Here is a 24,474-nt window from a genome sequence, read left to right as displayed (position 1 = left end):
AAGAGATAAAGTCAGTTTAGCTCTGTGTTACTGACTTCACCAAGAGCTAATATAGAAAGGTTATTTCAGTGAAGGAGATGAGTGGCGGCCTGGTTACTGACAAGTCTGTTAGTGGTCAGTGTGAGCCCCACCTTGATGGAAGCAACATTCAAGAAGATGCCTTATTGAGACTCAAAGCTGGGGTATAAAAGCTAAAATATCTAATTATCTACAGATGGAAAACATTCAGGCCTGTTGTACTCTCCCCAATAGTATGCGGTAATATCACTTCTAGAGCAAAACCGGCAATCCTGAAAAAGGGGGGAAAGAAGCCACGAGGACCTACAGAGGACCTACAGAGGACCTACAGAGGACCTACAGAGGACCTACAGAGGACCTACAGAGGACCTACAGAGGACTTTACAGACCGCAGAAGCCTCTGTACTTGTGTCCTCCATTAGTGAACCACTGACCAGGAATGAAGGAAGGACACCACTAAAGAAGATGCTGCTGACCAAAGAAAACAGTGGCCTGTCTTATGTTTGTGCAAGACCACCTGGATGTGCCACAGTGCTTCTAAGAAACGTTCTATGGATGGATGAGACAAGAATTAAAGTTTTTTAGCATAGTCAACGCTGTGCTGAGAGGAAGAACACTACGGTGCACCAAACACCTCATTCAACTGTGGAGCCTGGTGGAGGACACACCATGGTTTGGGGCTATAGTGAAGGGAGCACCATTGTTTGGGGCTATGGTGGAGGAGAAATGATTTGAGGTGGTAGAAGGGCTATCATGATATGGGGCTATAGCCGTGGAGACATAATTTGGGGCTATGGTGGAGAGAGCACGATGGTGTAGAGGGGACATCATAGCTTGGTGCTGCTTTGCTCCTCAGGTATTCTAAAGTGAACCAGATGATCTTATAGGAGGATGTAAGGGCGGCCATCCAGAACCTCCAACTGAAGAGATGTTGGGTAATGTAACAAGACAACTACCCAAAGCACACAAGTAAATCAATTAAACAATAGCAGAGATGAGGACTTGTATTTTGAAATGGTCTAGTCACAGCCCTGCCTGAAACCTTACGGAGATGCTGTGGCAACAGAGGATTGTTCACACAAGGCATCCCAGAAATATTGATTCCCCGAAACTTTTTCAGGAAGGAATTATCCAAAACTGCCTCAATTCCTCCTCCTACAGAAATGTGTAGTGCAGATGGTTGCTGCTAAAAGGAAGGATCTACAGGTTATTAGATTCAAGGGTTCACTTACTTTCTCCCTCTGCTGCAACGGTTACTCAATGTGTTCAATAAAAGACAGGACTGATACAACGACTGCTGTGTTATGACATTAGTTAGACTGTGTCCATGATCGATAAAGCAGAACATTACACACGGTGGCCCAGGGGCCATTGCTTCAATATAAAAAGTCATAAAGCACATTTTCCCCTCCCCCAAAATAAGAGGCACAACGCACAGTTTGAACATGTTTAATTTGATACTTGCTGACATTTATATTTACAATGATTAAGAGGGAGGCAAACGTAAAAAAGTGCAAATGTCTGCCGTTAGAAGAGAAAGTAAATGTTACGTGTCACTCCAAAGGGGTCAGGCGTGTGCCTGGAGCGTGAGCACAGAATACACGGCATAGTTCCATGGAGGCAAAAGCAGATGGGTGATAAGAGCCGTATCCAGGGTCACGGAATGCTGCCCCTCCGTATCACATCGCCAACCTCTCACTGGTGGGGGCAGCATCATCAGCAAAGGAACACCGCAAGCCAGAAATGGGGAAAGCAAGATTGGCGCCGGCAGAAATGACCAGAACTACTTATTGCCACAAAATGCTTTTATGTTGGGCTGTCCAGGCAGCTTACTGACAGTCCACTGTTGTCTGTGGCAGCTATATACCATTTAATACTTTATATATAGAATGTATCTACATGTTTGTAACTACACTACTTATCCTGTATTATACTCCAGGGCTGCTCCAGCAGAATAGTGAGTGCAGCTCTGGAGTATAATACAGGATATAACTCAGGATCAGTACAGGATAAGTAATGTATGTACACAGTGACTCCACCAGCAGAATAGTGAGTGCAGCTCTGGAGTACAATGCAGGATGTAACTCAGGATCAGTACAGGCTAAGTAATGTATGTACACAGTGACTTCACCAGCAGAATAGTGAGTGCAGCTCTAGGGTATAATACAGGATGTAACTCAGGAGCAGTACAGGATAAGTAATGTATATACACAGTGACTCCACCAGCAGAATAGTGAGTGCAGCTCTGGAGTATAATACTGGATGAGCAAATGTATGTACACAGTGACTCCACCAGCAGAATAGTGAGTGCAGCTCTGGAGTATAATACAGGATGTAACTCAGGATCAGTACAGGATTAGTAATGTATGTACACAGTGACTCCACCAGCAGAACAGTGAGTGCAGCTCTGGAGTATAATACAGGATGTAACTCAGGAGCAGTACACGTTAAGGGCCCTTTTACACGGGCTGATAAATTGTTCAGATTCCCGCATCCAATGAGATCTGTGGAAATGTGATTCTTTCTGCACACGAGCGGAAATCAATTGCAATCTCCACTTGTGGAGAAAGAGAAGGGGGGGGGAAACCGCAGCATGCTCCATTTTTAAGCAGATTCTACTCAGACAGCTTCCATTGAAGTCAATGAAAGACATCCGACTACCGTCCCCATCCACAATTAACATTGTGAAAAGACCGCGGGAACTGCGTTATCGCCTACCGACTGCGTGGAAAAATCTGTACTGCAGATGCCAGATGACGAGCCGTCCGGACCATGCCCAGTACAGAAAGATGACGACTACAGTCACGCAGGGTCGGCGGTCAGGGCTGGATTCCGATGCGGGCAGCCTAATACATGATAAGTAATGTAATGCATTTAAAAAGTGCGACAATTATAGAAAAAAAAACAAGTCAACAACGTAGATTCATTCTATACATAAAAGTATATAGTAGGTGGACGTATGTGGCGCTGGCCGGTGTCATTAGATACATAGTTGGGAGCCAAAAGCCAAAGACCTACAAGTTGGTTTTCTACATTATCCCTTTTTGCATCTTATTCAGGTCCCATCCAGAGCAGCAGGTAGAAGGCTGCCGGCTGAAATCAGAAATCCATGTTGATGCGATTTTATGTTCTGTATCAGATGACTATAGCGTACTTGGTGGTACCTACACCATAGCGAAGACTGAACCAGGAGGAGGGGGGCAGCTCTGGATGTGACTGGAGAAGAAGATACAATATAATGCAAGTTTGATACAAAGAAAAGTTTTGGCACTTCCTCAATATAATACGTCTATTATGTCATGACCGTTCCATAAGTGAAGTCGCCCGTACAGCGCACATTTCCCTATCACAGCAGGGATTTGGTAAATGTTTTAGGACAGACAGAAGTCAGTAGTACGAGGAATGGTAGTTGCTTCATCCCCTTCATCAAGAAGAATGGCCGTTTTAGACCCAGTTCTGCAATTTTGCCTCGTAGCGACCCTTCAGTCCCGGCTCTCCTGTCCAGGCGGATTGACCCGTTCCTTCGGTTTTCCAAGACAGCTGCAGCGCTCCCGCCACTACTTGAGGCACAAGACTCATCATGCGGGTTTCAGGTTGGCAAATTAAAGTGCTGCGAAGCATCACAGACAGCCGAAGTATCTGACGGCGAGGAGATACTGGAAGAATGAAGGGGGGCCCCAGCAACAAGCAGTCCGCATCAGTATGGCCCTACAGAACGGTACCAGGGAGGGCTGCTTTAATCAATTACCTAATCCACACATACAGGTATCTAGCAGTCTACTAGGAGTCAACTCATCCCCAGAGGTGGGTAACAGGCTGCATCCAAGAACCTCATACTCGGGGGTAGTAGAGAGGGCACCTTAAACCATCACATCCTCGGCCTAGAAGGAACAAATTCAACCTCCTTGAGGGGAGGAAGAGGGCACATTCAACTACCTTATCCGCAGGGATGGGAAGAGGGCACATTCAACCTTCTCCTCGGGGGTAATAAGGGGCACATTCAACCTTCTCCTCGGGGGTAATAAGGGGCACATTCAACCTTCTCCTCGGGGGTAATAAGGGGCACATTCAACCTTCTCCTCGTGGGTAATAAGGGGCACATTCAACCACCTCATTCCAGGGGTAAGAAGGCACCTGTACTGAACCCCCTTAGGATTAAGCTGGAGGTCCAGGACTGGTTCAGATGTAATGGCGACCTCCTTCGGATGAGACCGTACCCATCAATATTTCACAAAGTCATGTTAAGACTAGCATGGGTCTGACCTAAAGTAACCAGGACAACAAATATAGCAACATGGGAGGGAGTAATACTTTATAGCAATCGGTCATCGCTCTGTACACAACTCACTGCAGACCCCCCGCCCCCATACACAAACCACAAGAAACTGACCTCCAAGAATTACTAGCACTTTAATAGTTGCAGCTCTTCTTTCTCCCCACGGCTCGCTCCGTGTCTCCAACTCTGACTGAGATTATATAGCCATCACTGCGTGTAGGGCTACCGACAAGGCGACTCCGGCTCTGCAGCCGCAGACTGCACGATGCTGCAGCCAGTAGGCACGATGCTGCAGCCAGTAGGCCGGCGCTCCACAACTTTTTGGTGAAGGCATCTTTTCCTGCTCCCTAGTAGTCTAGAGAAATTGAAGCCATGGCAGGACAGCGGCCGACGGTTTACACGATGGCGGCAATACAAGCAAGCGATGTGTTTATTTTGCAAAATACGAATCGCACGGCATGATGGGAGTTGTTGTTTAATAATCCCAGGCAGCGCCGCGCAGAGTCCGATGAGTTTACAGGGCATCATATAATCCTATGGTCAAGGCAACAGCCCATGCAAGGCGACCACATAGTGATGCATTGGATGCAGGACAGACTGACAAGTCTAGAAGCACCGGCTTTTGATTGGCAAGGAGGAGGAGTCAGGATCAGAAAAGTTGGGGCCTTTTACAAGGAACAATAATGGTTTAGTTTATCCTGGCAGCGACAAGCGATAATTCATCGTGCGGCACCTTTGGACAGGAAGATGCATCGGTGGCTTGTTCAAACAAGACTCGGTCAGTCCCAGTATAAGCGAATGAGAACGACTGAACGAGCGCCGTTTAAACCAAACGATAACGAAGGAGCCACTGATGAGGTTTACGCCTACAGGAAATGGATGAATGAAGAGCAAACCATTATCGTTCAGTCGTTGGCGCTCGTTTAGACCGAACGATTATCTTTCACTTTTGCTCGTTTGAACGATTTTTTTTGAACGCTAATCGCTACGTCTAAAAGTAGCCCAAATCATTAAGAGGTTAATGAGGGAGTTGGGGGTGAGGACTGGCAGGTCAGTTTACTAAAGTATGGCCCACTGCCCCTCCCTTAAAGGCTGAAGGTCTAGGGCAGAGGGTCACAAACGTGTGCAAAACTCCTAACAGGTCACAGGCAATTTGCCACAGCAGAAAACAAACAGGCGAGAGCATTGATTTGGCACGGAGCTGGAACAGGTCGGGGGGACAACACTGGCACTCACATGTGGCTGAGGGGATTTAATGGCACAAAGAAATCAGAAGTGCAGAAGTGGCCGTGGCGGTCGGGGCTGGATGCTGCTGTGCAATTAGTTTGGCAATAAGGAGTTAAAGGGGTTTTCTAGGACGGGGATATTGCTGCGCTACCTGCAGGACGGGTCAATGTGTGATGACAGTAGGGGTCTGCTGTCCAGGACTCCCAATAATCAGCTACGTCCCACGGCGGAGCGCCCCAGCCTCAGCTCAGGCCTGTGACATCGCGTTCGTCAGTCATGTGGCCTAAGAACAGCTCAGTGAATAGGACTGAGCTGCCACACCAGGCGCTGCTGCTAAATGTACAGCGGTGCTCACAGCTGATCGGCAGATTCCCACCATGTGCCCCAAGCTGTGTCCTGGGTGTGCGGGGTTTGTATGCAATGGGATCAGCATCCGATCCCACTCCATACAAGGAGGTGCCGGCTGTCTTTACACCCAACTGCAGCAGCTGCTTTCAGCATTCATGCTGATCCCGGCATTTAGATGCTCTGATCGGTGTTAAAGGGTCCCAAATGGTTGTTCCCCCTCCCCACCATGAGCTCACAGGGCGCCGTTCTCTTGCTGGGCAGCGCTGGTGGCCTGCGGAAGGCTCTAGGCTGCCATGGCAAGGTGTGCCAGTAGCTGTCAGGATGCGGCCTAATGCAATACTATGGTGTTACTTTATACTCGGAGCGATCAGACGATCACAAGTTCCTTATGGGGAAAAAATGTATCAATACTCTTACCGTATTTGTAACAATCAAAATGAAACACCCAAGAGCACATGTGGCATCGCTGCTGCGGCCATAAAGGTCAGCGCTCTCAAGAGCAAAGCGGGGGCACAATGTTTGGCATGAACTATTTTTAATGCATTTGCGGCAGTTTCCATCCAACTATCCCCTAGGGGATCCCTCCCGGCCCCTGGAGCAGCCAGCACCCCCTCGCCGTAAGGCCCAACGCTGCGTTTAGACGCAACAATCATCATTCAAAAACATCGTTCAAACAAGTGAAAATGAACAACGATCGATTTAAACGCGAGCCAACGACTTGGCGGACGAGAATTGCCCACTTTTCGTTGTTTGCCCAGTCTCAGCAGGACTAAAAATCATCGTTGGCTCGTTCACTTCTCGTTACGTTTAATCACACCCCGCTCCCCTCATGTCTCCCCTCACACAGGCGGCACGAGCGCAAAGTGATAGTTGCTCCTTCAAGCGAGAATCGTCTTGTATAAAAGGAGGCCTAAGATCTGAAGATCTGCAACAGAAGCGGGGGGGGGGGGGGGGTGACGGTGGGCGCCCCGTCTGCTTCCACGTTATGTACAACAATACAATGAGTGGGATGGCGGCCGGACCCACCCCGATGAGTGGTCATGTGAGCCGCTTCCTGTGCAGCGACTAACGAGCACTTAGCTTCACACGTCTGGATGCTTTCAGTGTCTAATGGGCAGAAGAAATGGGATATTGTTGCAAACAGGAGCAAAAAACTAAATGGCTATCGGCAGGGTAATTTACAGCACTAATGCCCATGATGCAACCACCACTTACATTACACTCTGCCCCTTCATTAAAAATGCATGATATTTACTAACCCATCTCCGTCTCATGACAACACCCTGCACCAGCAGCGGGGGGCGCCGGGGGCATTCAGCGTAAAGGGGGTCCCTGTTAGTGCTCCGTGATCCGCTGACACCGGAGGATGTAGGAGACCAGACACTGCTGATGGGGCAATCCAATACCTAAATGGGGGTCAAAAAGGTCAGCTGGGAGTCGCCACAATGTAGTCCTGGCCAAGAGTTTTGAGAAGGACACAAAGTTTGCTGCAGTAGTTTTTAGAGTGGCAATCCGGATTAGAGGGGTAGTACCAAAATCCACAGGATACGGGATAACTGGCCAATCAATGAAAGTCTCACTGTTGAGGACCCCGCCAGTCTTAGTAACGCAGTCCCGTGTCCCCAGTCTTCCTCATTGCAGGGTTACTCCATTCACGGTTAACGGGACTGCCAAGATACCCAAGTGGTACCCAAGTGGCACCCGCTCAGGTAATTCTATCAGCGTCAGTGAAATGAATGGCGCAGTGACTGTAAGCGCTCGGCCAGCGCTCCATTACAGATACGTCACTACAGGGGTCTTGGTCTGGAGATCGACGGGGGTCTCAGCAGATCACCACTGATTAGCAAGTAATCCGCTATCCTGTGGATAGGAAATAACTTACAATTTTGGTAAATCCCTTCAACTCTACAAGTTATTGCAATTCGTCTGATCAATCTTCATAACAATCTGAAGACATTCCTTGCCAAGAAAATTAACTATTACAAAAACTCAAATTTTCCCTAAATTTCAGCCTGGCCACAAAAGGACCTGCTAACATATCAGTGATGAGGGGGAGAGGATTCAGTGACGGGACCACTTCATCACCGGTGTAGAGTTCGCTTGGCAGCAGGCGGGTGTCAGGGCATCTGTACCTACAGCAAGGCGAAGGCTTCTGGAGGTGGCAGGCGGGTGTGATGGCATCAGTACGTACAGCAAGGCGAAGGCTTCTGGAGGTGGCAGGCGGGTGTGATGGCATCAGTACGTACAGCAAGGCGAAGGCTTCTGGAGGTGGCAGGCAGGTGTCAGGGCATCTGTATGTACAGCAAGGCGAAGGCGGGTGTCAGGGCATCGGTACGTACAGCGAGGCAAAGGCTTCTGGAGGCGGCAGGCAGGTGTCAGGGCATCTATGTACAGTGAGGCGAAGGTGGCAGGCGGTTGTCAGGGCATCTGTACGTACAGCGAGGCAAAGGCTTCTGGAGGCGGCAGGCAGGTGTCAGGGCATCTGTATGTACAGCAAGGCGAAGGCGGGTGTCAGGGCATCTGTACGTACAGTGAGGCAAAGGCTTCTGGAGGCGGCAGGCAGGTGTCAGGGCATCTGTATGTACAGCAAGGCGAAGGCTTCTGGAGTCGGCAGGCGGGTGTCAGGGCATCTGTATGTACAGCAAGGCGAAGGCGGGTGTCAGGGCATCTGTATGTACAGCGAGGCGAAGGTGGCAGGCGGTTGTCAGGGCATCGGTACGTACAGCGAGGCAAAGGCTTCTGGAGGTGGCAGGCGGGTGTCAGGGCATCTGTACGTACAGCGAGGCAAAGGCTTCTGGAGGCGGCAGGCAGGTGTCAGGGCATCTGTATGTACAGCGAGGCGAAGGTGGCAGGCGGTTGTCAGGGCATCGGTACGTACAGCGAGGCAAAGGCTTCTGGAGGCAGCAGGCGGGTTTCAAAAAGGGCAGCAAAGAAGCAACTTCTCTCTAAGAAAGACAACCAGGACAGACGGACATTCTGCAGGAAGTACAGTGATTGGAGTGCAAGGACTGGGGAAAAGTGATTTTCTCTGATGAAGCCCCTTCAGTCTGTAGGTGAGCGCTACCATGAGTCCTGTGTCATGCCATCAGTAAAGCATCCTGAGACCATTCATGGGTGGGGTCACTCCTCATCCAAAAGATTGGACTCACAGCCCAAGACCACTGCCATGTATAAGGAATGGGATTTAACCATCCAAGAGCCACTTCTCCCAACCGTCCCCCCAAGAGCAACCTGGTGATGAACAATGCTTTTTCCAACATGATGGAGCGCCGTGTCACAAGGCAAAACTGATAACTAAGTGACTCTGAACAAAAAACGTGGACAGATCTCATCCCACGGAGAACCTGCGGTCAATCCTCAAAAAGCTGGTGGACAAAAACACAAATTGTGATAAACGCCAAGCGCTGATTAGGAAGAATGGGCGCCAGTCAGGATTTGGCCCAGGAGCCGATACTTTCTATGACTTCTGTACTTCACCCCAACATGCTGGATGAGGGCCAACACTGCAATCGAGTCTTTGCCGAAACTTTATGTATTTGTCAGTAAAAGTGTATAAACTAATGAAATGCTTCTAATTGCACTTCAGTAACCATAGAAACAGCTGACAGAGCTAAAAAAACACTGAAGAGCAAACTGCGTGAAAACCCAAATTTGTGTCGGTCTCAAAACTTTTTGCCATGACTATCGAAACAGGACTGTACCCCCGAATACAGGGAAGAGCCAAAGCCTTTGGAAGGGCTGTGCCAGGACAGGATATTAGCCCAAGAGAGAGAATCATTTCTAGATCAGTGGGGACTCTAAAGAAACCCGAAACAAAGGGAGAGGAGCAGCGGTCGCACACGCCACTTCCACTCCATTCTCTTCAATGAGGCTGCCAAAGATGGCCAAGTTCAGGCTCTGCTATCTTCAGTAGCCCCGGTGAAAAGATTGGAGCAACTTAGCTTAAGTTGACCGCTGCAAACCCATTTTTGTGATCAGTGGGGTCCCACTGAGCGCCTGAACGCCGCCATCTCTGGTGGGCTCATTAAAATGAGTGATGGTGCATATGTGTGACTGCCAGAGCCCCTTTTTCAGAACTGGTGGGGGTCCTGCCAGAGATGGCCAAGTCCAAGTGCCTAGCCAACTCCGGCAGCCCCAGTGATATGAATGCAGCGACAGTGTGAGGGTACGCCCACCGCTGTCCTCCCTCCACGAGACCTCCTCTCAGGATCGGCCGGACCCCCCACCAATCTGAAAATAATCTCCTGGGCTGTGGATAAACTTTCTTCCAACGAAGACTGAACCCCGGATAACACTTGGATAACCGAACCTGGAGCGGGACACTAAAGTCAAGACCAGCGAAAAAAAGGAGCACCTACCACAAGCGGCGGATTTAGGGTTGTGAACGGGGGGCCGAGAGTCTTGTAGCCGTAATACAATCATGTACAGAATATAACAAACAGGCAACATTCATATTGTTATCGATAGGTCTACAAAATGCGTGGCGATCCAAGTCAATGGATTACCTTGAAGAACTGCTTAAAAGGGTCGTCCAGGGGAGACAAACATGGCTCCTTTTTTTCCAAGCACAGCGCCACTCTTGTCTGTAGGTTGTGCCTGGTATTGCAGCTCAGCTTCCATTCACTTCAATGGAGCTATGGAAATGGTGGTCCTGTGTTTGGAAGGAAGCAGCCATGTTGGTCTACCCTGGACATCCCCTTTAAGGTAACCCTATATTGAGGGAGCGTGTTAAAGTTTACAGTCATGATACAGAATATTTACGCCGCTTTCCGCTATAAGAACAGATATGACTACAAGAAGCGGGGCGAGGCTCACGGTAAACGTTCCCGCACCGTCATGGCTCCGGACCTCTACAGATCTTACAGTGGAGCTTCCTCTTATCTCCAGAAGTAACGGGACATCCAGGACCGGGCGGCGGCCATGTTGAAGGCTTGCAGTAGGCACAGTAGGAGTAGCAGATATGAAAGTCAAAAAGTGCTTGAAAAATATTTAAAAAAGGGACAAAAAAAAGCTGTACAAGTCCAGCAGCAGAGAGAGCAAGTCATGAGGGGAGGATCCGGAGGCGCTGCGGCACGTGATAATGGTCTACGGCCGGCGGTCTCCAATCTGCGGCAGAACTACAACTCCCAGCATGCCCCGTCTAACGGGCAGGGGATTCTGGGAAGTTTAGGTCCCCCACAGCATTGGGACGGCTGCTTTTGTATTCCGAAATGCAAAACGTGTCAGAAACGACAATGCTCAACCCAGAGCTGGAGCGACGTGTATGCGGAGACCGCAGAAGCGGGCGTCATGGTGGCGTGTGATATGTACGGCGGGTGCGCACCCAGCTCCGAAGATACTTAGCAGAATGGGGCGAGATTCCATCATCCGGAAACGAGAGGTGAAGTCCGTTACCGGAATATGGCCGTCAGAGCGATTGTGAGTTGCTACAATGCAAAGACCGAAGCAGGGAGGAAACAGTCAGCAGCGCTTACAGGAACCGATGGAGATAGAAGAACATGGCTGCCTCGTCCATCCACGGATCGGGTCCGGTACTGCAGCTCCATTGTAGTGAACAGGGCTGAGATGCAGTACCTGACACAACCTGTGGACAGCAGAGGCGCTGCTCTCTGGAAGAAAAGCCATGTTTTTCTAATCCTGGACTCCAGATGGTCAGCAGCACCCATGGCTTTATTACTCCACAGCAGAAGGACCGGCAAACCGAAATAAGACCCCGAGATCTCATGTGATGAGCACATTGTAGAGCTGCAGTGAACAGAAGCCATCACTGGGGGGCACTGGGGGGCTATGAGAGGGGGAAAGGGGCAAAAGCCTTGTGGCCATAATACAATCATTGTATAGAATTCATTTACATTGTACGGATGTCTACAAAACGCATGAGACTTAAAGGGAACCAGTCACGTGCCTCATGCAGCCCTCACGGAGACGCGCGGATTGCAGCGGCCTGTCACGTCGGGCAAAAAGTGCTGCTTTAATACATGAGGTGACATCCAGAGAGTAATAACGGCAGCCACTAGCTCTGCCGTGATTAAAAGGGGTTGTTCAGTTGTAAACCATTGACAGGCTAGCCCCAGAATCAGCCATCAAGAGGTCTGCCGCCCGGGATCGCTGCTCCCCACAGAGTGCATGCACACTGAGCCAATTTCTGCAGGGAGCGGATAGCTCTGTTCTCATTGTAGTGGCCACACTTGGTATTGCAGGCTATCAGCAGTCTATAACTGGACAACCCCTTTAATAGCCTGAAAGCCGTTAACCACGGACAGTGTTGGTGGCGGCGGTGACTTCTCCAGCCGCAAACTCATATTTAAAGCTGCAAGTTATGAAAACCAAGCAGCGTTTTACTCTACGATTGACAGACAGCATAAGGGATGTGACGGGTTCCCTTTTTTAAGGGGTTATATCACAAAATCAACTTCTCCAACTGGGGGATCTCACCTCTGGGACCCCCACCAATCACAAGGACAGGGGTCCCATGCACACCCTTGCAGTGGCAGAGTACAAGCGCTCGGCTACCTCCATCAGTGCCATTGAAATGAATGGATCGGCAGCGCACATGCGCCCTTCAAGCTCCTCCTCACGGTGGGGAGGTGCAGTGAGGAGGAAACGGGGTCACGGGACACCCCCAAGATCAGACCTTTATCAACAGTGTGGTGGATAAGAGTTGATTCCGGTATAACCCCTTTAAAGTGACCCTCCAGTTTTGGGACAGAGCGAGGAAGGGAACTGATCTATTACCTGCAGTTCTCTGGCGTCCGTCCGTCCCGGGCCCCATCACACCTAATGCACACAGTGCACTGCTCTCTGATTGGCCGGCGCGGATCACAAGAGCAGCGCTCTAAACACTACCAGCGCACTGCAGGCATTAAGTTTGGCTGAAGATTACGTCGGCCATCTTGGACAGCCAAAACCTAGACCTAGAATCGGCAGAAAAGAACTACAAGTAACAGACACCCCGGGACAGAAGTGGATCTGAAACCTGGAGGGTCACTTTAAGAAGATCCGCCATCTGGTGAGATTTGCAGTCATTATATAGAATATTAATCATTCATACTGTGCGGCATTGCATAATCTGAGAAGAGGAGCGAGATATGTCAGGGGGCGGAGCTTCAAGTCCAGATTAAATGTTATAAAAAGTTAATCAGAGACAGACAGATGGCGACGAATCCACAGTAAGCGAATATCGTGGTCAGACAATACAGTGATTCATCCTGACTGTAAACAACGCCAAAAATAATAAAACCACTAATATAATAAGTTAGAGCAGATACAACCGATAGCGGATACAGGCGTGTCAGCGGCCCGGCGGGGGAGAAAAGATCTACTCAGAATTCATTGGCGAGTGACTTCTGATTTACCACATGACAGAAGGGGCTCCGATAGTAACAGAGGATCCTGACAACGGCGACCGCCGCCAAAAATCATATCGGCAACGCTTAAAAACCGTGCTGGAAATTCAGAGAACAATGACCATAAAAAAAATTATATATATATACATATATATATGTACAAAAATACACAAAATTCAGCAAAGGAAAAAAATTGAGAGAAGCGATTGATATTTTCTTACAGAATAAAAAAAATCTAAATGGCTATGATTCCTCTATTAGCAAAAACACGTAATGCATCTTATTAAATCGCCTTCCTCATTACATATACAGAGTTCTCATAATATATATATATATATATATATATATATATATATATATATATATATATATATATATAACCATATCTATATCGTCCGGCGCTCCTGGATATAGATATATACATTGACACGACATGAATGCGCGGTTTGTACAGTGTATGGGACTTGCATTATTAGACCATGGCACGATAAGGACCTTGCATCTTCAGGAACTGGATGATGAAGGACGGACCCCCGGCCACGATCTGTGGGGGGAGGTGGCTGAGCGGACAGTTCTCGATACTCATGATTGACAACTTGCTGCACAGGGCGAGCTCGAAGGGCAGGCCGTGAAGATTGGGGTTGTCGTTCAGATACAGCTCCTCCAAGTTCTCCAACGTACCTGCAAGAGGACCGTGAGATTCAGGAATCACAGACTGGTACAAACTGCTTCAGGCGGATGTAGCAGAGCCGAGCGCGGACTCGCATACAACTTATTGCATCATTTATTCTCTAGTGTGTTCTGTGGTGTTACATAGGACGGCAGGTCACATCTACTACATTATCTGTACCTGGAGAGCTATCTCTGTGGTGTTACATAGGACTGCAGGTCACATCTACTACATTATCTGTACCTGGAGAGCTATCTCTGTGGTGTTACATAGGACTGCAGGTCACATCTACTACATTATCTGTACCTGGAGAGTTATCCCTGTGGTGTTACATAGGACTGCAGGTCACATCTACTACATTATCTGTACCTGGAGAGTTATCTCTGTGGTGTTACATAGGACTGCAGGTCACATCTACTACATTATCTGTACCTGGAGAGCTATCTCTGTGGTGTTACATAGGACTGCAGGTCACATCTACTACATTATCTGTACCTGGAGAGTTATCCCTGTGGTGTTACATAGGACTGCAGGTCACATCTACTACATTATCTGTACCTGGAGAGTTATCTCTGTGGTGTTACATAGGACTGCAGGTCACATCTACTACATTATCTGTACCTGGAGAGTTATCCCTGTGGTGTTACATAGGACTGCAGGTCACATCTACTACATTATCTGTACCTGGAGAGTTATCCCTGTGGTGTTACATAGGACTGCAGGTCACATCTACTACATTATCTGTACCTGGAGAGTTATCCCTGTGGTGTTACATAGGACTGCAGGTCACATCTACTACATTATCTGTACCTGGAGAGTTATCTCTGTGGTGTTACATAGGACTGCAGGTCACATCTACTACATTATCTGTACCTGGAGAGTTATCTCTGTGGTGTTACATAGGACTGCAGGTCACATCTACTACATTATCTGTACCTGGAGAGTTATCCCTGTGGTGTTACATAGGACTGCAGGTCACATCTACTACATTATCTGTACCTGGAGAGTTATCTCTGTGGTGTTACATAGGACTGCAGGTCACATCTACTACATTATCTGTACCTGGAGAGTTATCTCTGTGGTGTTACATAGGACTGCAGGTCACATCTACTACATTATCTGTACCTGGAGAGTTATCTCTGTGGTGTTACATAGGACTGCAGGTCACATCTACTACATTATCTGTACCTGGAGAGTTATCTCTGTGGTGTTACATAGGACTGCAGGTCACATCTACTACATTATCTGTACCTGGAGAGTTATCTCTGTGGTGTTACATAGGACTGCAGGTCACATCTACTACATTATCTGTACCTGGAGAGTTATCTCTGTGGTGTTACATAGGACTGCAGGTCACATCTACTACATTATCTGTACCTGGAGAGTTATCTCTGTGGTGTTACATAGGACTGCAGGTCACATCTACTACATTATCTGTACCTGGAGAGTTATCTCTGTGGTGTTACATAGGACTGCAGGTCACATCTACTACATTATCTGTACCTGGAGAGTTATCTCTGTGGTGTTACATAGGACTGCAGGTCACATGTACTGCATTATCTGTACCTGGAGAGTTATCTCTGTGGTGTTACATAGGACTGCAGGTCACATCTACTACATTATCTGTACCTGGAGAGTTATCCCTGTGTTATCTGCGGTGTTACATAGGACTGCAGGTGACATCTACTGCATTATCTGTCCTCAGAGAGGACACATCCACTACATTATGTTACTATATGACAACCTCCTTACGGCGGTTCCCCCCAGATACACAATGAAGTCACCTATTTCCTCTGGAAGATGCGTCAGAAGGTTTTCCCCGAGACCGAGGTGCGTCAGGTTTGTTAGGTGGCCGATGCCTCGCGGTAACGTCGTCAGCTGGTTGTTTGTGAGCACCAATTTCTGTTAGGAGAGAGAACTTACAATCACTGTGTGTCCCCAACTAGGAGGCTCTCGGGGGACGAAGACACGAAATGCAGGATTTTTATGGGCGTTTCTCATCTGACTCAGCAGGTTTACCTCGGTCAGTGACCGTATCCTGGTCATGTATGCAGAGCAACGTGCAGCCATCAAATAACAGCCTTACATCGCTGAAGGGAGCACAGCCAGCATAGGAATATGAAAAGTGCTTGTTCAGCTATTGGGGTGGCCGCCCACGAGCCCCGACGGAGGACAGGCAGGGGTGGCCGCCCACGAGCCCCGACGGAGGACAGGCAGGGGTGGCCGCCCACGAGCCCCGACGGAGGACAGGCAGGGGTGGCCGCCCACGAGCCCCGACGGAGGACAGGCAGGGGTGGCCGCCCACGAGCCCCGAGGACGACAGGCAGGGGTGGCCGCCCACGAGCCCCGAGGACGACAGGCAGGGGTGGCCGCCCACGAGCCCCGAGGACGACAGGCAGGGGTGGCCGCCCACGAGCCCCGAGAAATAAGGGGGCATGGAGAGGAAGAGGGTGGCCACTGTGAAGCCTGGAAGAGGAAGGGTGGACAGGATGGCCACCAATGAGTCTGGAAAATAAGGAGGGACGAGGGTGACCACACTGGAGTCTGGAGGAGGAAGAGAGTCAGGAGTGGCTGCCACACAGCCTGCATGAAGGAGTCTGAAGGAAACTGAGGGGGTAGGGGACATTAATACTCCAGGATAATAACTGTAGCCTTGTTTATCCAAAAACATCTGATTTTTCATCCTAATTCCTCACTCTTTACAGCAATGGAGGCTCCATTTGTCTGATGCAGAGCTCTAAATACCCTACATAGACCGTTCTAATATGTGGTCTGCCTACAGCCACCACTAGAGGGAGCTCAGGTGGTTATTGTAGACAGGGGTTATTAGAGGTATATACAGTAATCTTCTGAACTCCCCCTAGTGGTGGCTGCAGGAAGTAGAATATTAGAACGGTCTATGCAGAGGATTTGGAGCCGTGTATCAGAAAGGTGTGGCTCCAATGATATAACATATAATTACTCGGGACAATAATTGAACTGCTCGCTCTAGTGGAGTTCTCGGAAGTACAACCTGGGACCTGTCCACGATGGTAAGAACCAGCCCTTCCCAGCAGAGGTTACCTGCAGGTCCTTCAGATAGGCGATCTCGTTGGGTAGCGACTCCAGCTTGTTCTCCTCCAGATCCAGCTCCCTCAGTTTGCGCAGATTGCCGATACCGTGAGGAAGCTTCTTCAAGAGATTGTTTGACAGGATTAAGACCTATGGGAAGAAACGGGCAGCAGGCTCAGAACAAAGCGACTACTAAAAATGTGGTCTCTGCACCACCATAAAAGTAGAAGCAGGGTTCGGTACCTACCTCAATGGAGACCAAGCCGGACACGTCCTCTGGGATCTTGGTCAGCTGGTTAGTCGCCAGGTTCAGCTCCACCATACTTGTCCACGTCCCAAAGTCCAGCGGCAAAGAGGTCAGCTGATTGTCCTGCGGCAGGAGATCGGTACAGATGATCAGTTTGATTATGAGGGGTGGGACTATGTGGACCTACTGTAATGCGAATCCCCTGTCTCATCTACAACTACAAGGACTGGAAACACCCAACAGCCAAAGATGTGCAAAGCAAAGAGTGGCCCAATCCCACCGGGCCTTGGGGGGTGGGGGGTGGGGGGTGGGGGGTGGGGGGGTGGGAGTGACGGGAACACATTGCACTACGGTAGGTGGCAACAAAGCAAAAGTCCGTCCAGTGTGACAAAAGCAACTGAGTATGCTGGGCGGGTCTAGTCAACGATCAATTAACCCTTGTAAGAATGTGCCCTCCGTTATGCCACCACAGCACGGGCAGGGAAGTGCAGAAATGTCTATTTCCCGCCAGCACAGTAAGTGCGGCAACAACTGGAAGCCCAAACTTCTGTTTCTGTAGGCAAAGTTTCAGTGCCCAAGTGATGCCAGTGACAAAATGCAGAAGCAGACTCCCACTGGCATCATATTATGACGACACTTAACCCTTGATGACCAGGTCTGCTGCGTCAGAGAATGAACAATTATATACATTTTTGCGTTAAACATCCATAGGTGATGAACGGTAACCATCTACCCCCCTCCCTGCAGGCCACAAAGCAGGTCTAGAACAGATCCCATGCAAGTCAATGGTCCCCTCCTGTCTATTGTGTGAATGGCCCACGAAGCTGCTGTAAAGCAGATCTTGTAAACTGCTGTTGAATTTGTAGCTCAGGCAAAATGGCCGCCCCCAGAGTCGAATATGGGCAATATGGCCGCCCCCAGAGTCGAATACGGGCAATATGGCCGCCCCCAGGGTCGAATACGGGCAATATGGCCGCCCCCAGGGTCGAATACGGGCAATATGGCCGCCCCCAGAGTCGAATACGGGCAATATGGCCGCCCCCAGAGTCGAATACGGGCAATATGGCCGCCCCCAGAGTCGAATACGGGCAATATGGCCGCCCCCAGAGTCGAATACGGGCAATATGGCCGCCCCCAGAGTCGAATACGGGCAATATGGCCGCCCCCAGAGTCGAATACAGACAACAGAATACAAAAATTCTACAAATTCAGGAAATAAAAGCAGTTCCTTTATCTGTTTTAATATATTGCTGATCCAGTCCAGTGTTTTCCAACTTTTTTAGACTTGGGGCACCACTGGGCAATATTTTTTTTACCATGGGGCACTCCTACCAAAAAGGGTGCGTTTTCAGGGGCATGCCCAATTGTGACGTATGATTTTACCCCCAATATTCCGAGCACCCGGCGGCCTTTAGTGAGAGCAGCTCCACCGGCCACTTCCACATCACCTGACCAGCGGCGCTGCCCTCACTAGAGGCCGGTGAAGGAGTCGCTGAGAGCGTGAAGACTTAGGAGGTGAGAGGGAGAGCGGTATTTGCAAGCTGGGGTCCCATTGATTTCAATGAGAGTTGCGACTGCAATTACCAGCGCCGGACGCTATACAGGGCTCGGAGCAGCGGCTTCCACTCCAACTCCAGCGTATGTCGGAAGGCACTGCCTGGAAAACCCATTTAATGCCAGCTGAGCCGTGGCACCCCGGTTGGGAATAGAACTAGTCCCTTTAAAGGGAGTTTGTCATTGAAGACATGTATCCCCTACACACAGGATATGGAATGTCTGATCACGGGAGGGGGGGGGGGGGGCGTCCGACCATTGGGACTTCCAGCCATCCCAATACCTGCGCACCCAGATGTGTCGTGTGACTGGAACGGCGGTGCACAAGCTCAACCGGCACGCCATTCACGTCTATGGTATGGAGGAAGATTGCCGAGTGCATCAATCTCCGCCTGTCCTATAGAGGTGAATAAGGGGACAATACTTTGGGGTACATTTACCTAAAACGGCTGTTTCACACACCAGGGAAATGACGCTGCATAGAGAGCAGTATCTATAAACAGTATCTAGGTGATTTGAGGACTTGAACAGTGAGACGGGAACGTGGCCTTTAATATACAGGCAGCGCCACGTCCTTTCTCAATCCTCTGGGGCTGACTGCACAGGGCTCCCCGCTGTTGCTGACTCCGTAACCCGGTCCCATGAATGGGGAGAGTTCCCTATAATCACGCTGCAGTCACTCTTGACCATGGCTGTGAAAGTGTTAAACTCTGCAGTAGAACTTCGGAGGAGCCCCAGCCGAGGAGGAGGAGGAGGAGGAGGAGGAGCCCCAGCCGAGGAGGAGGAGGAGGAGGAGCCCCAGCCGAGGAGGAGGAGGAGGAGGAGCCCCAGCCGAGGAGGAGGAGGAGGAGGAGCCCCAGCCGAGGAGGAGGAGGAGGAGGAGCCCCAGCCGAGGAGGAGGAGGAGGAGGAGCCCCAGCCGAGGAGGAGGAGGAGGAGCCCCAGCCGAGGAGGAGAAGGAGGAGCCCCAGCCGAGGAGGAGAAGGAGGAGCACCAGCCGAGGAGGAGAAGGAGGAGCCCCAGCCGAGGAGGAGAAGGAGGAGCCCCAGCCGAGGAGGAGAAGGAGGAGCCCCAGCCGAGGAGGAGAAGGAGGAGCCCCAGCCGAGGAGGAGAAGGAGGAGCCCCAGCCGAGGAGGAGAAGGAGGAGCCCCAGCCGAGGAGGAGAAGGAGGAGCCCCAGCCGAGGAGGAGAAGGAGGAGCCCCAGCCGAGGAGGAGAAGGAGGAGCCCCAGCCGAGGAGGAGAAGGAGGAGCCCCAGCCGAGGAGGAGAAGGAGGAGCCCCAGCCGAGGAGGAGGAGCCCCAGCCGAGGAGGAGGAGCCCCGACTGTAGTCAGTAAGCTCTGCCCCACAGTAATCCTTGTACAGCATGGTAGTAACATGACGCTCTACAGCAAGTCCACAAACAGCGGCCAGATTTTTTAAAAATTGGGGGTCAGTAAGGGGTTAAGGAATTTCAGCATAAACGTCTACGAGGAGGCAGGTGAGGACCATCGAGAACTCACCTTCATGTTCAGCTTACTTAATACTTTCGCTCTGGAGAAAATTCCAAATGGGATTTTATTAATGCGATTATGCTCCATATTGAGGGAGTAAATGGTGGAGAACTGGGAGGGTCCGCCCACGGGGTACGACTGGAAGCAGTTCCTGGCCAGCGTCAAACTGGTCACCTTCACCAGGCTGGAGAGGAGGCCCTGCGGGAGCAAGCGCATACAAGGGGTTAAACAGGGGCACAGACTTCGAAAGCTTCATTGCAACGTTCATGAAAAGTTTGGAAACTTCCTAATATACTTTCATTTCGTTGCCATTTTCACGATCTCTGCTTGGCATCAGTGAATGAAAACCATTCTATTCCTTCAGAGCCTCCATCCGGATGTAGATCTAACTTAGGAGGTAAGAGCAATCCACCAGCGGAGCCAGAGAGACGTCTGTTTCTTGTGGACGGTCTACACCCACACATTGTAACAAACCCTCAGCTGTGCTCCCAGGACGACGTCAGGGGGAGATGGTCTACCTCTGCAGGTAAACATAAAGTTATCCTCCTGGAGCAACACCAATAGTGACCAGTAAGAGGACGACCCACACAATCCACAACGGCGCCCCTCCTTGGCCTCCGCAAGCTTCTAGTCACGTGAACGCCAAATTCCAGGTTACGGCACCGTACGGTTAACCATTAAATCCCCAGACACATTTACATCTCTCCCAGCATCCGCTGAAAGGGAATGGTCTTTAACCCAACAACTGCTGTACGCTAGAGAAGACCAAGAGTAAATGTGATACGCCTATTCCCCTTTAAGACTAATGGCAGATCTGACAAAACCGAAAAGGGTTAAACCTGCCATGTGAAGACTAAACCTTTTACCGAAAACCGTGCACGAGAGGAGGAGGGGAGGCAGACACACGAGGCTCGCCGGCTATTGTCAGGGCGCGTTTACAGAAAGGAAGAATTATTGGCAATTGCTGCAATCATGACTAATTTATGAATCCATTTGCAGAAAATCCAACTCCTTCACAGACTGTAAACCTCTGGAATACGGCGAGAGCGAAACACGCAGCGTCATCCCCCATCATACAGAAGGAACACTCACGTAAATAAGGCTGAAGGGGTTAAACACCATTTACTGGTTACAAACAACAAGTCTACAAAGTGCAGTCTTAATATACATTACTTATCCAATGCTGATCGCAACCTACATCCTGTATTATACTCCAGAGCTGCACTCACTATTCTGCTGCTGGAGTCACTGTATACATACATTACTTATCCTGTGCTGCTCCTGAGTTACATCCTGTATTATACTCCAGAGCTGCACTCACTATTCTGCTGGTGGAGTCACTGTGTACATACATTACTTATCCTGTACTGCTCCTGAGTTACATCCTGTATTATACTCCAGAGCTGCACTCACTATTCTGCTGCTGGAGTCACTGTGTACATACATTACTTATCCTGTACTGCTCCTGAGTTACATCCTGTATTATCCTCCAGAGCTGCACTCACTATTCTGCTGGTGGAGTCTCTGTGTACATACATTACTTATCCTGTATTATACCCCAGAGCTGCACTCACTATTCTGCTGGTGGCCTCCCTGTGTACATACATTACTTATCCTGCACTGCTCCTGAGTTACATCCTGTATTATACTCCAGAGCTGCACTCACTATTCTGCTGGTGGAGTCACTGTGTACATACATTACTTATCCTGTACTGATCCTGAGTTACATCCTGTATTATACCCCAGAGCTGCACTCACTATTCTGCTGGTGGAGTCACTGTGTACATACATTACTTATTCTGTACGGATGCTGGGTTACATCCTGTATTATACCCCAGAGCTGCACTCACTATTCTGCTGCTGGAGTCACTGTGTACATACATTACTTATCCTGTACTGATCCTGAGTTACATCCTGTATTATACTCCAGAGCTGCACTCACTATTCTGCTGCTGGAGTCACTGTGTACATACATTACTTAGCCTGTACTGATCCTGAGTTACATCCTGTATTATACTCCAGAGCTGCACTCACTATTCTGCTGGTGGAGTCACTGTGTACATACATTACTTATTCTGTACTGATGCTGAGTTACATCCTGTATTATACCCCAGAGCTGCACTCACTATTCTGCTGCTGGAGTCACTGTGTACATGTATTACTTATCCTGTACTGATCCTGAGTTACATCCAGTAATATACTCCAGAGCTGCACTCACTATTCTGCTGGTGGAGTCACTGTGTACATACATTACTTATCCTGTACTGATCCTGAGTTACATCCTGTATTATACTCCAGAGCTGCACTCACTATTCTGCTGGTGGAGTCACTGTGTACATACATTACTTATCCTGTACTGCTCCTGAGTCCCATCCTGTATTATACTCCAGAGCTGCACTCACTATTCTGCTGGTGGAGTCACTGTGTACATACATTACTTATCCTGTACTGCTCCTGAGTCCCATCCTGTATTATACCCCAGAGCTGCACTCACTATTCTGCTGGTGGAGTCACTGTGTACATACATTACTTATCCTGTACTGACCCTGAGTTACATTCTGTATTATACTCCAGAGCTGCACTCACTATTCTGCTGGTGGAGTCACTGTGTACATACATTACTTATCCTGTACTGACCCTGAGTTACATCCTGTATTATACCCCAGAGCGGCACTCACTATTCTGCTGGTGGAGTCACTGTGTACATACATTACTTCTGTATATGGACTCTCATAGCTGACCTGCTGACTTCACTAAGTCACAACTCGTTCATGAGGAGCCCTGCAGTCCTGTAATCAGGATGGGTTTTCAGCCTCAGCATTGATGTATGTTTCTGTTCCCTGACAATAAGCTTCTCCTCACCTCCGGTAGGGTGGATATGTTGTTGTTCTCCAGGTTCAGCTCGTCCAGCTCGCTGCATTTGGCCAGGGAGCGCGGGATCGCCGACAGCCGGTTGTATCGCAGTCCGAGGCGGTTCAGGCTGGAGAGATTTCCTGCGGGACGGAGCACACGCGTGTTAGTGGAGGTCAGAGGACTCGCTGGTCGCCGTGTGATCGCACGGACTGCAGAAGTAGACATTTATACCGCGGTCAGCGCCAGAATCACATATTTTATCTTCCTTCTAGAAGAAGTGGATTCAAAAATCGATCAATATGTTATATGTTCCAAAAATGGGATCAACGACTGGAGGCGCGCAGAAGGGGGCGGAGTGCGGAAAAAGGTAAGAAAAAAAAACGGTATAAACGTGGCGTCTCCGCACCGCGCCGGCCGCGAGAACATCAATATATCCTGCATGCTGAACGCTGCAAAGAGGCGGCAACAAATGGCGGGATTTTTCTTACCCTCCCCCAAACCCTGACCCTTAACCCCCTCCCACTATAGGAAGTACATTTACGTCTTGCAGCGTCGGGGTATGGATGAGGGGAGATCGCGCGGCGAAAATAAAAAAAGTTAAGTTATACAATACATTTTACGTACCCCCAAATTATACCATTAACCCCTTGAGTGGCACGCCCGGAAATTTTCCGGGACGAGCTCCACTGCTCATAGTGACATAGCCCGGAAGATTTCCGGGCTATGTATCACTATGGGAGCTGCAGAGCACAATGCCACAAGCTGTGACAGTGTGCTCTGCCTGCACAGACCCACAGAGAACAAAGCAAGGGCTTTGAAAAACCAGCAGAAGATATTGCCGGCATGTCGGCTTGTCAGAAGCAAGCCGATGGTCTCTGTGGCAGGGAGAGCTTAATGCTTGGCTGTCAGAGGACAGCTAGGTACCAGCTCTTACAGCAGAGATCAGAGAAAACCTCCGATCTCTGCTGTGTTAACCCTTTACATGCTGCAGTCTATGTGACTGAAGCATGTAAAGGGCTGTCACTGCAGCATGTAAAGGGCTGTCACAATCGGACCCCCGGAATGTGATCAGGGGGTCCTGATGGGTCCCTGTGGAAGTCCCCTAAGGGGACAAAAAAAAAAAAAAAAAGTTAAAAAATTATTTAAAAAAAAAATAAAAACACTTGTCTCCCTTTACTTTGTAAAAAATCAAAACTACAATCACACATGTGGTATCCGTGTGCGTCGTAATGACCCAGAGAAGGACGTTAATACATTATTTAACCCCTTAATGACATGGCCCCTTTTTTTCTTTTTTCCCCATTTCTTTTTTTCCTCCCCCCGGTTTAAAAAAATCACAACTTGTCCCGCAAAAAACAAGCCCTTATATGGCCATGTCAATGGAAAAATGAAA

General features: G+C 49.4%; 1 protein-coding gene and 1 long non-coding RNA gene across 2 annotated transcripts in view; both read right to left on the bottom strand.

Moving 5' to 3' along the window:
- Positions 1-1,451: 1,451 nt before the first annotated feature.
- LOC136626407 (uncharacterized) lies at positions 1,452-13,517 on the bottom strand. The gene is made up of 2 exons (XR_010792652.1): positions 3,990-13,517; positions 1,452-3,919 (listed from the first exon to the last, which is right to left on the bottom strand). It is a non-coding gene; the product is annotated as an uncharacterized lncRNA (long non-coding RNA).
- Positions 13,518-13,600: 83 nt separating this feature from the next.
- Positions 13,601-24,474, bottom strand: part of SHOC2 (SHOC2 leucine rich repeat scaffold protein) — a 39,268-nt gene continuing 28,394 nt past the window's right edge. Inside the window, exons 4-9 of the mRNA XM_066601415.1 lie at positions 23,091-23,221; positions 20,238-20,426; positions 17,184-17,306; positions 16,949-17,086; positions 15,670-15,787; positions 13,601-13,896 (exon numbers count right to left, since the gene is read on the bottom strand). Coding sequence (XP_066457512.1) covers positions 13,688-13,896; positions 15,670-15,787; positions 16,949-17,086; positions 17,184-17,306; positions 20,238-20,426; positions 23,091-23,221 — 908 coding nt within the window. The 3' untranslated portion in view covers positions 13,601-13,687. The remainder of the gene's footprint in view (positions 13,897-15,669; positions 15,788-16,948; positions 17,087-17,183; positions 17,307-20,237; positions 20,427-23,090; positions 23,222-24,474) is intronic.

The sequence above is a fragment of the Eleutherodactylus coqui genome, chromosome 4, assembly GCF_035609145.1.
Source record: "Eleutherodactylus coqui strain aEleCoq1 chromosome 4, aEleCoq1.hap1, whole genome shotgun sequence".
In the NCBI taxonomy this organism is placed as follows: domain Eukaryota; kingdom Metazoa; phylum Chordata; class Amphibia; order Anura; family Eleutherodactylidae; genus Eleutherodactylus; species Eleutherodactylus coqui.
This window is presented reverse-complemented; position numbering and strand designations above follow the sequence as displayed.